Source organism: Ursus maritimus, unplaced genomic scaffold (assembly GCF_017311325.1).
Source record: "Ursus maritimus isolate PB19 unplaced genomic scaffold, ASM1731132v1 scaffold_4, whole genome shotgun sequence".
In the NCBI taxonomy this organism is placed as follows: Eukaryota; Metazoa; Chordata; class Mammalia; order Carnivora; family Ursidae; genus Ursus; species Ursus maritimus.
Genome location: NW_024426552.1, coordinates 47,098,032 through 47,112,477, shown reverse-complemented (window position 1 = coordinate 47,112,477; position 14,446 = coordinate 47,098,032). Strand labels below are relative to the sequence as shown.

At 36.3% G+C, this 14,446-nt stretch overlaps 1 protein-coding gene across 2 annotated transcripts in view; it reads left to right on the top strand.

The window, feature by feature from the left end:
• The window catches only part of SENP7 (SUMO specific peptidase 7), a 155,316-nt gene that overhangs the window by 99,736 nt on the left and 41,134 nt on the right, over positions 1–14,446 (top strand). The window contains exons 7-8 of one of the 2 annotated variants that reach the window (XM_040621178.1): positions 12,509–12,627; positions 13,046–13,083. In XM_040621178.1, the coding sequence (XP_040477112.1) occupies positions 12,509–12,627; positions 13,046–13,083 (157 nt within the window). The remainder of the gene's footprint in view (positions 1–12,508; positions 12,628–13,045; positions 13,084–14,446) is intronic. The other variant, XM_040621177.1, reaches the window with a different exon arrangement.

The window sequence follows — 14,446 nt, the reverse complement described above, 5'->3', positions numbered from 1 at the left end:
TGGTAGTCATTATTTTTGTGTTTCTCTTATTGATGCTGCTATCAAAAATACCATTACTGGTGCTGTAGTTGATACTCCTGAAGTCTTCTATGGGTAGGATGCCAGTACCTGATCCTGAGATCACTGCTACCCCTGTTACTATTACCAGTGCTGTCAAGGCAATTGTCGCAGCCATACTAGTATTACCATTTGGTTTAAGGAGGAGTACTACACTCCTTAAACCAAGCTTTGGTTCTCTCTTCCCTTAAAATGAATTCATTTTGAGGAGAATCCAGAGTGCCCCATGGAAATAAATTGCAAGTATGGCCATACCATGACTTCAGTAGATGTGCCTGATTAAAACTGATTATAGCATAAACACAAGGTAGGCTCAAGGGTGGGACTTTTGTTGTAACCAGCCTCCTCCCAGCCTGCCTATCTTAAAATCAGGAAGAGTAAATAGAAATTATTTAGATCTTTTGAGGAGACATGATATTCTGACATTATTGTTATTGTCTTATTGCGAAGAATGTGGTAAATATGCCAGCTCTTTGTTACAAAGATATAATGTCAATTAACAAAAATTGGTGAGTAGGAGAATGGGGGATATGACTGAAAATGAGGAAGTTTTCTTTGAAAATATAGCACTTATGCCCCTGATGAAACCTCTGGAAAAATGTTTTATAAAAGCTAAATGTCTTATTTTAGCCTTAGCCTATCTTTAGTGTTCAGAACTGTTATTATTGACTATAATGACAACTTGAATTTATGCAGGAAAAAAAATACTGTGTTTTATGCCGAAAATAAAGTAATGATAAGAAAACACCAAGGGTGAAAAGGAAATTTGAATTAAAATGGTCTCTTTGAAGTAGCATATTTGTTTTTTCTAGATGGTAACTTATTATTTGAAAATACAGATATTTATTAAGCTTTCTATTACTTTTTAAAAACTTTTAACTAATATTTATTACAGCTTATTATGATATTACACTGTGATAAATGCTATACTTGTGCTAACTTATATAGTATGGTGTTGAATATTAGTCTATTTGCTTAACTTCTTTCTCTATGCCTCAGTTTACCTCATCTGTAAAATAACATAATGCCTAGGTATGCTGGAGAGTAAATGAGAAAATTTGCTTTTCTCTTGTAATTTGATAGTTTGCCAACCAATACATAGAGATGTATCTACTTTTATAAATATGTGCTTCCTTACGAGTGGACATTTAGGATACTTTTCATTTTTTGTTTGTATAGCATTGCTACAGTAAGTTTGTGTATTTATTTTTATAAATTCTTATAGTGTCATTCTTTTATATTTTCACCAGAATTAAATGTTATCATTGAAAGAAATTTTGATAATCTGCTGGCAAAAAGAAATATAACTGTTTACCTGAAATTCCATTTCAGTCATTTTTTATTTTTGGTGAAGATGGATTTTGTATTTATGTGAGTTTTCTCTTAGTCTTTTATGTATTGGAGTGTTCCATCTGTTTCTTATTGACTTGTAAGAACTCTTATTAAAGGTATTTAACTCTTTGTTATATGTGTTGCAAAAATTTTTTCAAGTTTCCTATTTGTCAATTTTACTTTGTTTATAGTATCTTCTGTAGTATATAAATTTAAATTTTTATTTTGTAAATTATGTTATTTTATCCTTGGAAACACCTCGTCAGTCCTAAGTATAGAAATAGGTTAGTTAAGTGGTGTTTTAATTTGTGGTGATTTATATGAGATATCAGATTCAGAACAACTGTCTAAAGATTACTTTCCTAATTGAAGTTCTGATTCCTTTTTTGCCTGTCTAGTCTGGTATATGAATGTCTTTGGGTGGTTGGGTTGCTTTCATCTTTTGGCTATTGTGAATAACACCGTTACGAACATTGGTGTGCAAGTCTCTCTATCTCTGCTTTCAGTTCTTTTGCATATCTACCCCAAAAGTGGGATTTCTGGATCATTTGGTAATTCTGTTAGGAACTTTTTGAGGAACCACTCTACTGTTTTCTATAGCAGCTGTACCATTTTACATTGCCATTAACAGTGCATAAAGGTCCCAATTTCTCCACATCCATGTTAAAACTTATTTTCTTTTTTTTTCTTTCATAATAGCCATCCTAATGGGTGTGATGTGATATCTCATTGTGGTTTTGATATGTATTTCCCTAATGATTAGTGATGCTGAACATCTTTTCGTGTGCTTTTTGGCCATTCACATATCTTCTTTGGAGAAATGTCTATTCAAGTTGTTTGCTCTTTGATGAATCACATTGTGTTTTACTTTTGAGTAAAAGTAGGAGTTCTCTTTATATTCTGAATATTAATAACTTATCAGAAATATGATTTTCAAATATTTTCTCCAATTCTTCTCTGACCATATGGTATGAAGTTAGAAATCATTAATGGAAGGAAAACTGGAAAACTCAAAAATTGGTGGAAATTAACACACTTAAAGCAACCAGTGGGTCTAAGAAGAAATCACAAGGAAATTAAAAAATGCTTAGGAATTAATGAAAATGAAAACATGGGATGCAGCAAAAGCAGTGCTAAAGGAGAAATATATGGCTGTAGATGTTTACATTACAAAAGAAGAAATATCTCAAATCATCAACCTAACTTTATAACTTAAGGAACTGGGAAAAGAATAGTTTTGCCAGATATAGGATTTCTGGTTGACAGTTTTTTCCTTCAGTACTTTGAATATACCAACCCCATGCTTTCTGGCCACCATGATTACTGATGAGAAATCTCATGGAGTATCATTGGTATGTGAGGAGTTCCTTCTTTCTTGGTACCTTTCAGAGTCTCTCTTTGCCTTTGTCTTCTGACAACTTGATTATTAACTTTTCTTGGTATAGGTCTCATTGAGTTTAATCTGCTTGTAGTCCCTTGGGCTTCTTGGATGTTAATATTCATGTCCTTCAACAAATTCGGAAATTTTTTGGTGATTATTTATTTCAGTAATTTCTCTGCTCCTTTATTTTTTTTCTTTCTGAGGTACCAGTGTTGCACATATTGGTCCACTTTTTGGTGTCCCACAGGTCCCTTAGGTTCTGTTGACTTTTCTCAAAATTTTTGGTCCCTCAGATTTGATAATTTCCATGATCATATCTTCAAGTTATCTTTCTTTATTTCTTTTCCCTTTCCTAAATCCAGGACTGATGATGGACTATTTCTTCTGCCTGTTAAAATCTGCTTTTGAGTCCCTGTAATGAATTTTTCATTTTATTTTGTCTTATTATTTTTTTAATATTTAAGTAATATCTGTACCCGACATGTGGCTTGAACTCATGAACCCAAAATCAAGAGTTGCATGCTCTCACAACTGACCCAGCCAGGTGCCCCATGAATTTTTCATTTTAGTTATTATACTTTTTAGCTCCAGAATTTCCTTTTGATTTATTAATATATTTCATCTCTTGATATTTTCATTTACCCATAGATAATTTTCTTGACTTTGTCCAAGACTTTTCTTTCAGCTTTTTGAGAATCTTTAAGACAGTTATAATGTCTTTGTCTATTGAGTCTGCTTTCTCGATTTTTTCCCAGGCACATGTTCTTTTGGTTTATTGTTTTTTCTCTTTGAATCATCCATGGTTTCCTGTTTGTTTGTATGCCTTGTGATTTGTGTTGTTGAAAACACAACACTTGAATCTTATGGTAAGTCTGGAGATCAGATTCTTCTCCTCCCCAAGGGTTTGCTGTTTCTTTTCTTCTTTCCTTCTTTTTTTTTTTTAATTATTGCTTTTTAATTGTTGCTTTTTAATTGTTGTTTTTAATTGTCTCTGTTCCAAATATCAGCTTGATGTGTGAACATAAGATCTTCCCAGGTCTTTTCTGAGCTTATGCCTCTCCCCTAGTAATTTTTGTGACTTTTTGAATTCCCTTGTGTGTGTTTTTATTTTCTAATACTGCAATCCTTAAATATTTAGTTCCCAAAAGGAGAAAATGGGAAAAATGAAGGGGAGGGGAATAAAACAAAATAGGTGCTAGTCTCCTGGAAGTCGTTTTAGCTGGATGGGAAAAGTGTTGCAATATTGGTGGTGGTTGTTGCAACAATGGCTGCCTTTCTCTATGTCTGCTCATCCATGAGCAGAAACAGCCATCGGTGATCAGAGTACAGATTCCCGATATTTGTAGAATAAGGTCCTTCTTGCTTACCTTGGTAATTGTAAGCTGTGCAGACTATTTTAGGAACTTGGGCTTTGTTGCTTGCTTTGTTCTTAGGGGTAGGTGACTGGGTCACTACTACCACCTTTGGAGCTCAAATTGACTGAAATTAACTGCAGTTTACTGTTGAACCTTTTGACTAGTAGTTGCAGCCTTTAATAGACTCTGAAATTCCAAAATAATTATATCAGACAGATTCTGCCACTGTGGCTGTTGTCTAGGTGGCAAGATGGTAGGTGCTTCCTACTCCACAATCTTCCTGTGGTCATTTTTATATGTTTTATAGTTTACTGTACAGGGATCTTTGATTTATTCTTGGTATCTGATTTTTTTAATGTTTATAAATGGTGTAAAAATTTCCATATTAGTTTTGAAAATGCAGTAATTACTATATAATGTGTTCTATTATGAGAGAATGATACAGGCTAGTAATTTTATATAGTTTATTTCACAGTTTTTGCCTACTTTACTACCATAATGAGTTGTTTTATGAAAAATTATAAGTGAGAATATTGTGTGTAAAGATTTCATTCATTTTTTGGCTATTTTAATTAGTACTAAATTGTTTTCCCAATGATTTCTATCAATTTATTTTTAAAAATTAACTTTATTGATATATTATTGACAAAACATTGTATTAGCTTTAGGTATACAACATAACGATTTGATATATGTCTATATTGTAGAATTATTAACACAGTAAATCTAGTTAACATCCATCAGCATGCATAGTTACTTTTTTTTCTTATAATGAGAACTTCTAAGGTCTATTGTCTTAGCAACATTCAAATGTACAATATGCTGTTGTTAACTATAGTCACCATGCTGCATGTACATTATACTCTAGCACTTAACTTGTCTTACAGCTAGAAACTTATACCTTTTTACCATCTTCACCCATTTGCACCCACTTCTCTCCAACCTCCCCACCCCCTGCAACTACCAATCTGTTGACTGTATTTAAGTGTTGTTTTTTTGAACTAAAACAGTTGACAATTTTATTTTCACATTTCACAATACAAATGAAAAGTGCTTTTTTCGGGGGGGGGGGAGCGTCCTGCTAACTCCCCTGCAAAAACTATTCTTTGATGGGAAGGGGGAGCAAGTCTTCCTTGTCATGCTGTTAGAAAACACCCAAAGTCACAGCACCATGGTCTCTTGGTGAAGTAGAACAAGTAATATAAAATGGATATAAAGAGGTTCCCATCTCTCCTTATGTGTCTGATTGAGTCATTCCTTGCCAAGTGGGTACCAATCTGGGGTGGGAGGAGGTCTCATCACTGGGGGCCCAGGCGTCATTGGCATGTGGCTTCCCAGAGGTGGCCTCATTCCAAGAGCAGGTACACTGGCATCATCCCGGGAGGAGGAGGGTCCATCATTGGCATTATGAAGGACCCCCCCCTTTGGGTGTTGGCATCATACCAGTGTGAGGAGGACCCAGGAGACTGGGGAGAAGTGGGATCATTGCTCCTACAGGCGGAGGGACAGAGAACTGCCTAAGAGGTATCCTGAAATGTAGCAGTTGAAATGTTGAAAATGTAGCATTTTTTTTAATTGAAAGTTTGCAGTTGTTTTGTTGATCAGGCTCAGAGCCTGCTCTTCCATCTGTGTCTGATAGTAGTTTTTCATGTTCTCTTTGTGTTTCCTACCACTGTACTGTGTTTTTCTGACAGATGGAGAGTCATGGATGAAGTATGTGTTGCAGTAGTTACTATAAGACTTAGGCATGTTGCTCTGCAGGCTGTTGGTCACTCCCTGGTGTTTTTTTGTTTTTTTTTTTTAATTTAAAGATCTCACGTGTAAATGAGGTCATACAGTATTTGTCTTTCTCCTTCTGACTTACTTCACTTAGCATAATGCCCTCAAGGTCCATCCATATACTTGCAAATGGCAGGATTTCTCTTTTTTTGTGGCTCAATAATATTCCTGTCTGTATGTATATTTTCTTCATCCATTCATCTGTCAGTGGACACTTAGGTTGTTTCCATGTCTTGGCTATTGCAGTAGTGTTGCACTGAACATGGGGGTGCACGTATCTTTTTGAGATATGATTTTGTTTCCTGAGCATCAATACCCATAAGTGGAATAGCTGGATCATATGGCAGTTCTATTTTTGAATTTTTGAGAATCCTCCATAGTATTTTCCACAGTGGCTGCACCAATTTACATTACCATCAAGAGTGCTCAGGGGTTATCTTTTCTCTACATTCTTGTAACATTTGTTATTAGTGCTTTTTATTTTCTGATAATAATCATTCTGATGGGTGTGAGGTGATATCTCATTGTGGTTTTAATTTACATTTCCCTAACGATTAATGATGTTGATGAAGTCGTAGAACATAAGTGAAGTTCAGTGGGGTGGAGTCCGGAGCCGACGACCAAGAAAGAATTCTTGAGGCGTCTTTGGGGCAAAATTGGTGGTTTATTAAAGCACGGGGACAGGACCCGTGGGCAGAAAGAGCTGCTGCCCCAGGTTGTAAGAGGTGGCTGATTATATACCATGGGGTTGGGGGAGGTGAGGAAAAGGGGAGGCTGAGAAAGCACTTTCATATGTCAAAGGAGACTCGCAGGACACTGGAGGCCCCACCACTGTCAAGCCAAGGCTGTCCACACTATCACTGTGTCCTTATCAATGAGCTGCTGCTACTATCATATGTCAAAGAAGACTCGCAGGATATTGGAGGCCCTGCTATTGTCAAGCCAAGGCTGTTTACACTATCAGTGTGTCCCAGTCAATGAGCTGCAGGTCCTTTCCTTAGTTTTAGGGCAGCCAGGAGTGCTGAGGAATGTTGCATACATGGGGGGGGGGGAGTTGCAGGGTGTCGGCTTCTGCCAGCCTTGTATTCCCTCATCAATGTTGCACTCCTTTTCATGTACCAGTTGGCCATGTGTATGTCTGCTTTGGAAAAATGTCTATTCAGTTCCTCTGCCCAGGTTTTTTTTAAAGTAGGCTCCACGCCCAGCACAGAGCCCAACATGGAGCTTGAACTACTACCCCAACATCAAGACTTGAGTTGAGATCAAGAGTCAGATGCTTAACCAACTGAGCTACCCAGGGACCCCCTCTGCACATTTTTTAATAGAAAGTTTTCTGTTAATTGAGTCAGTGATAAACAACCTTCCAAATAACAAAACTCCAGGCCTGGACGGTTTTCCTGGGGAATTCTACCAAACATTCAAAGAAGAAATAATACCTATTCTCCTAAAGCTATTTCAAAAAATAGAAGCAGAAGGAAAGCTACCAAACTCATTCTATGAGGCCAATATTACCTTGATCCCCAAACCAGGCAAAGACCCCCTCAAAAAGGAGAATTACAGACCGATTTCCCTAATGAATATGGACGCCAAAATCCTCAACAAGGTACTTGCTAATAGAATCCAACAGTTCATTAAAAGGATTATCCATCACGATCAAGTGGGATTCATACCTGGGATGCAAGCGTGGTTCAATATTTGCAAATCAATCAGCGTGATACATCATATCAACAAGAAAAGACTCAGGAACCATATGATCCTCTCAATCGATGCCGAAAAAGCATTTGACAAAATACAGCATCCTTTCCTGATTAAAACGCTTCAGAGTGTAGGAATAGAAGGTACATTTCTCAATCTCATAAAAGCCATCTATGAAAAGCCTACTGCAAATATTATTCTCAATGGGGAAAAGCTGGAAGCCTTTCCCTTAAGATCAGGAACACGACAAGGATGCCCACTCTCGCCACTATTATTCAACATAGTACTAGAAGTCCTTGCAACAGCAATCAGACGACAAAAAGGGATCAAAGGTATTCAAATTGGCAAAGAAGAAGTCAAAATGTCTCTCTTTGCAGATGACATGATACTCTATATGGAAAACCCAAAAGAAGCCACTCCCAAACTATTAGAAGTTATAGAGCAATTCAGTAACGTGGCGGGATACAAAATCAATGCTCAGAAATCAGTTGCATTTCTGTACACGAATAACGAGAACGAAGAAAGAGAAATCAGGGAATCCATCCCATTTACAATAGCACCAAAAACCATACGTTACCTTGGAATTAACTTAACCAGAGACGTAAAGGACCTATATTCTAGAAACTATAAATCACTCTTGAAAGACATTGAGGAAGACATAAAAAGATGGAAAGATATTCCATGCTCATGGATCGGAAGAATTAACATAGTTAAAATGTCCATGCTACCCAGAGCAATCTACACTTTCAATGCTATCCCGATCAAAATACCGAGGACATTTTTCAAAGAACTGGAACAAACAGTCCGTAAATTTGTGTGGAAACAGAAAAGGCCCCAAATCGCCAAGGAACTGTTGAAAAGGAAAAACAAAGCTGGGGGCATCACAATGCCAGATTTCGAGCTGTACTACAAAGCTGTGATCACAAAGACAGCATGGTACTGGCACAAAAACAGACACATAGACCAATGGAACAGAATAGAGAGCCCAGAAATGGACCCTCGGCTCTTTGGGCAACTAATATTTGATAAAGCAGGAAAAAACATCCGGTGGGAAAAAGACAATCTCTTCAATAAATGGTGCTGGGAAAATTGGACAGCTACATGCAAAAGAATGAAACTTGACCACTATCTCACACCATACACAAAAATAAACTCCAAATGGATGAAAGACCTCGATGTGAGACAGGAATCCATCAAAATTCTAGAGGAGAACATAGGCAGCAACCTCTACGACATCGGCCAAAGCAACCTTTTTCATGACACATCCCCAAAGGCAAGAGAAACAAAAGATAAAATGAATTTATGGGACTTCATCAAGATTAAAAGTTTCTGCACATCCAAGGAAACAGTCAGAAAAACTAAGAGGCAGCCCACGGAATGGGAGAAGATATTTGCAAATGACACTACAGATAAAGGACTGGTATCCAAGATCTACAAAGAACTTCTCAAACTCAATACACGAGAAACAAATAAACAAATCAAAAAATGGGCAGAAGATATGAACAGACACTTTTCCAATGAAGACATACAAATGGCTAACAGACACATGAAAAAATGTTCAAAATCATTAGCCATCAAGGAAATTCAAATCAAAACCACACTGAGATACCACCTTACGCCAGTTAGAATGGCAAAAATAGACAAGGCAAGAAACAACAATTGTTGGAGAGGATGTGGAGAAAGGGGATCCCTCCTACATTGTTGGTGGGAATGCAAGTTGGTACAGCCACTCTGGAAAACAGTGTGGAGGTCCCTTAAAAAGTTAAAAATTGAGCTACCCTATGATCCAGCCATTGCACTACTGGGTGTTTACCCCAAAGATACAGACGTAGTGAAGAGAAGAGCCATATGCACCCCAATGTTCATAGCAGCAATGTCCACAATAGCTAAATCGTGGAAGGAGCCGAGATGCCCTTCAACAGATGACTGGATTAAGAAGTTGTGGTCCATATATACAATGGAATATTACTCAGCTATCAGAAAGAACGAGTTCTCAACATTTGCTACAACATGGACGGCACTGGAGGAGATAATGCTAAGTGAAATAAGTCAAGCAGAGAAAGACAACTATCATATGATTTCTCTCATCTATGGAACATAAGAACTAGAATGATCAGTAGGGGAAGAAAGGGATAAAGAAAGGGGGGGTAATCAGAAGGGGGAATGAAACATGAGAGACTATGGACTATGAGAAACAAACTAGGGGCTACAGAGGGGAGGTGGGTGGGGGAATGGGATAGGCCGGTGATGGGTAGTAAGGAGGGCACGTATTGCATGGTGCACTGGGTGTTATACACAACTAATGAATCACCGAGCCTTACATCGGAAACCGGGGATGTACTGTATGGTGACTAACATAATATAATAAAAAATCATTATAAAAAAAAAAGTTTTCTGTTGAATTGTATGTTCTTTATATATTTTGGATATTAACCCCTTATTAGATATATGGTTTGTAAATATTTTCTGCCATTCCATGTATTGCCTTTTCATCTTGGTGATGGGTTCATTTGCCGTGCAGAAGCTTTTCAGTTTTGTTGCAGGGTTCTTGTCTCACAAAGTTGAAGAATGAATCTCGTGGACACAAAAGGGTGAAGTGAAGTGAAGGTTTATTAAGTGAAGGTGAGAATAGAAAGGAAAGAAAAAAGCTCTCTACAGGGAGAAGGGTCCAAATGGGTTGCCACTGAGGGCTGTTATGGTCAGTCTTTTATAGAAAATTGACCAGGGAACTTGGTAAATTTCTTGTCAATACATGGTGGATTTGTAAGTATCATGAGAATATCCTGTCTATATTTAGAACCAACATGGTGGATTGGTAAATATCATGAGAATGTCCTATGTAGAACAAAGAAGGTGTTCCCTTCTCCCTTGTTAATATCTCGTCTATAACATTTCTCCACATCTGGGATTTCTGTGAGCCTTGTTAGTAGTCCCCTGCCTGCCTCTCTCCACCTAGCTTTGCCTGTTCTGTACTCAGTTTGCTGTAGTCTCACTTGCTCCTTGTGCTTTTGTGACCTTTGTTTTGGTATTAATTACAAAAAATCATTGCCAAAACTGATGTTAATGAGCTCACCGCCCTGTTTTCTTCTGGGAGTTATATGGCTTCAGGTCTTACGTTTTCAGTTTTTAATTAATTTTGAATTGATTTTTATGTATGGTGTAAGATAGAGGTCCAGTTTCATTCTTTTGTGTGTGTGACTATCTAGTTTTTCCAACACTATTAATTGAAGATATTCTCCTTTCCCTATTGTATATTCTTGTCTCCTTTGCCATCAGTTAATTGCCCATATATGTGTGGATTTATTTCTGGCTCTTGATTCTATTCCTTTGACCTGTGAGTCTCTTTTTATGCTGTACCATACTATTTTAATTACGATAGCTTTGTAATGTAGTTTGAAATCAGGAAGTGTGGCAGTTTTGTTTATCTTTTCAAAAAACTAGGTCTTGTGTTGATCTTTTTTTTTAGTATATATTTTGAAAGATTTATTTTTTTGAGAAAGTGTGTGTGTGCAAATGGGGGGCGAGGGGCAGAGGGAGAGAATCTCAAGCAGATTCCCCACTGAGCATAGAGCCCAGTGTGGGGCTTGATCCTACCACTCATGAGATCATGACCTGAGCCAAAACCAAGAGTGGACATTTAACCAGCTGAGCCACCCAAGTGTCCCTATCTTGATCTTTTCTATCATTTTTCTTGTTTTTGCTATTTCTGCTCTGATCTTTGTTATTTCCTTCTTTCTGCTAACTTTGGGCTTAGTTCTTTCTCTAGTTCCATGAGGTGTAAAGTGAGGTGGTTTATTCAGGTTTTTGTTTCTTAATGTAGGTATTTATCACTGTAAATTTCCTTCTTAGAAATGTTTTTTGCAGTATTCAGTAAGCTTTGATATGTTGTATTTAAATTTTTATTTACTGCAAGGTGTTTTTTGATCTTTTTGATTTCTTCTTTGACAGCTTGTTCAGGAGCATATTGTTTAATCTCAATATATTTGTAAATATTCTAGCTTTCCCCTGTTATAGATTTTTAGTTTAATATTATTGTGGTAAAAGATACTTGGTATGATTTCAATCTTATTAAATTTGCTAAGACTCGTTTTTTTGTGGTCTATCATATGACTTATGATTATCATATGATTATGAGTGTTCCATATGCACTTGAGAAGAATTGTGTATTTTGATACTATTGGATGGCATGTTCTATAAATGCATGTTTGATCCAGTTAGTCTAATGTATGGTTTTAGTCCAGTGTTTGTTGATTTGTTGTTGTTGTTGTTGATCTGGATGATTTATCTATTGCTCAAAGTGGGGTGCTGAAGTCCCCTACTGATATTGTATTAAGTTTTCATTTATAATAATATTGTGCTCATCATGTCAAAACTTGTTTTTCATACAACCTTGTATTTTATATATTTAATGAGTACTTTATAATATAAATTATTCCTTCTGTAGTTAAAGTTTGTTACCACACTCCAAACTCTATTTTGTACTTAATTTTTGATATGTGAACCATGCTTGAAACATATTAACAATTACCTTTGAGTTATTATTTTTTGATTTTATATAGATGTGCGTATCATGTACTACTGTTCATGGAATTTTTACTTTTTAAACCTCTTTGATGTATTTAATACCTGTATCATTCTTTTGCTCATTTTGCATGTGCCCAGTCCTATGGTGCCCAATCTTTTTTTTTCCCCCCAAGGAAATAGGGAGAATTTAATGGTAGAATAGGGTTGAGAACTTATTTCTCAAATCTTAGTTCAATATTCTTTTCTGTTCAGATCATATACACTGCTAAATGGGACTGTATTTGTAACCTGTAAAATTGGATTTTTATCTTGAGTATAAGTCAGCTGGGTTTTTAATTCATTTGAATATAAAAGAGTTGAATATAATATTATTTTTTTTTTGCAGGGGTTCCCAACCAAGTAAGACAGTAGATAATAATTATGCAAAGCAGTCTTCACACACTAAAGAAAAGGAAAGAGACGATGATGGCATTTCTCTTGTAATGTCTGATGCTCAACCTAAAGGTTTGTGTACCTTAGAAATTTGTTGTCCTTTGAATTTTTATCTTTTGCATTTCTAATAATTTTTAAGTTATGGTTAACTTTATTTAATCTTACATTTAAAGGATCTGTGAAGGTAAAGGGAGGTTATTTAGCAATACAAAGAAAATTGCTAAATTTGTTATTTACACTATGGTATACATTTCTAGATTTATTTACTAAGTCTATAAATTAAATTTGAATATTATTTATTTTTGTTGTTGTTGGGGCTGGGTATACAGCTATGCAGTTAGAATGTTAGTTTAGCTATTTGTAAGTTTTGTTTCCATGGATATGTCTGGTAATTGATATTGCTGCTAACTCGATTATTATTCTTAGCTTCCCACTGTCTATCCTCCTATGACATACATTCTTTATTCATTAGAATTTCTCTCAACTCTAGGAGGATGCCAGTACAAGCCACTATTAGCAAATTTAAAGGTAAATACATCCCAGACTTCTGGAAATTCTTTTTAGGCCTCCTTGCATGTAGGGTTAATGAATTGACTTCTTTTCTCCTTTTTGTCTTTCTTTTAAGATTTTAAAATAATTTACAAAAGTTTGCACCAAAACAATTTACTACATTAGTCAGATGTGGAACTAACATCTTCAGGGATCTCTTGGATTACTGATTGCTCGAAACTCGTTGATATACTTTGTTTTCTGAATGATTTTATAAATTATTCACTAGAAAAGATGGTTCTTTAATGACACTGTGCAAAAATTCTTTGTACTTTATTTGAAACACAGCTATTTACAATTTTTAGTAGCCCTTTTCATAGGAGAGAAAACTTAAAAAGAAACTAGACTAATAGCCAGCTTCAACTCTTACCAGGGCAATCTAGAAAAAGCAGTGTAACTGTAGACATAATCTTTCAATTGGTCACTAAGCACTAGCTACACATAATGAAAGACAATTTATTTTCTTATGAATTGTACTTTTCCCAGAAATAAATCTCATTAATTACCAAATAAAAAGTATTTGTACAATTGGTCTCCATTCACATACTATCTAGACACTACTGTTAAACCCTCACATTCTACTGATTTCCCGGGTAGAGTGGAAATAGTTGAATAAAAAGCTTCTGATTTGTACCCTTCAGTATTACTTCAAAGTCGCATTGGAATTTTAGACTTAGCAGGGAAAAAAATGTATGATAATAGAAACATTTTATAGTTCCTTAGTATCCCTGAAGATTCTCTTTAGAGATAAAATATTTTGAAGAAAAGTAGCTGTTGAAACTTAATTGAAACTCACCATGTTTCCATCTTATGGATAATCGTGTCCAATACCAGTTTTTGTTCTGTCTTTTGTTTTGTTTTGTTTTTTAAGAAGGGAAGGAGGGAGGAGGAGAAAAGGGGAGAGGGAGGGTCTTTTTTAAAATTTATATTTTATTAAAAAAAAATTTTTTTTGAGAGAGAGAGAGAAAGCAAGTAGGGGGAGAGGGAGAGAGAGAATCTTAAAAAGGCTGTATGCCCAGTATGGAGCCTGATGTGGGACTCAGTCTTGAGACCCTGAGCCAGAATCAAGAGTTGGACACTTAACTGACTGAGCCACCCAGGCACTTCCCAATACCAGTTTTTTTTTTTTTTTAAGATTTTATTTATTTATTTGACAGAGAGACAGCCAGCGAGAGAGGGAACACAAGCAGGGGGAGTGGGAGAGGAAGAAACAGGCTCCCAGCGGAGGAGCCTGACATGGGGCTCGATCCCAGAACTCCGGGATCACGCTCTGAGCCAAAGGCAAACGCTAAACGACTGAGCCACCCAGGCGCCCCCCCAATACCAGTTTTTTAACATAAGC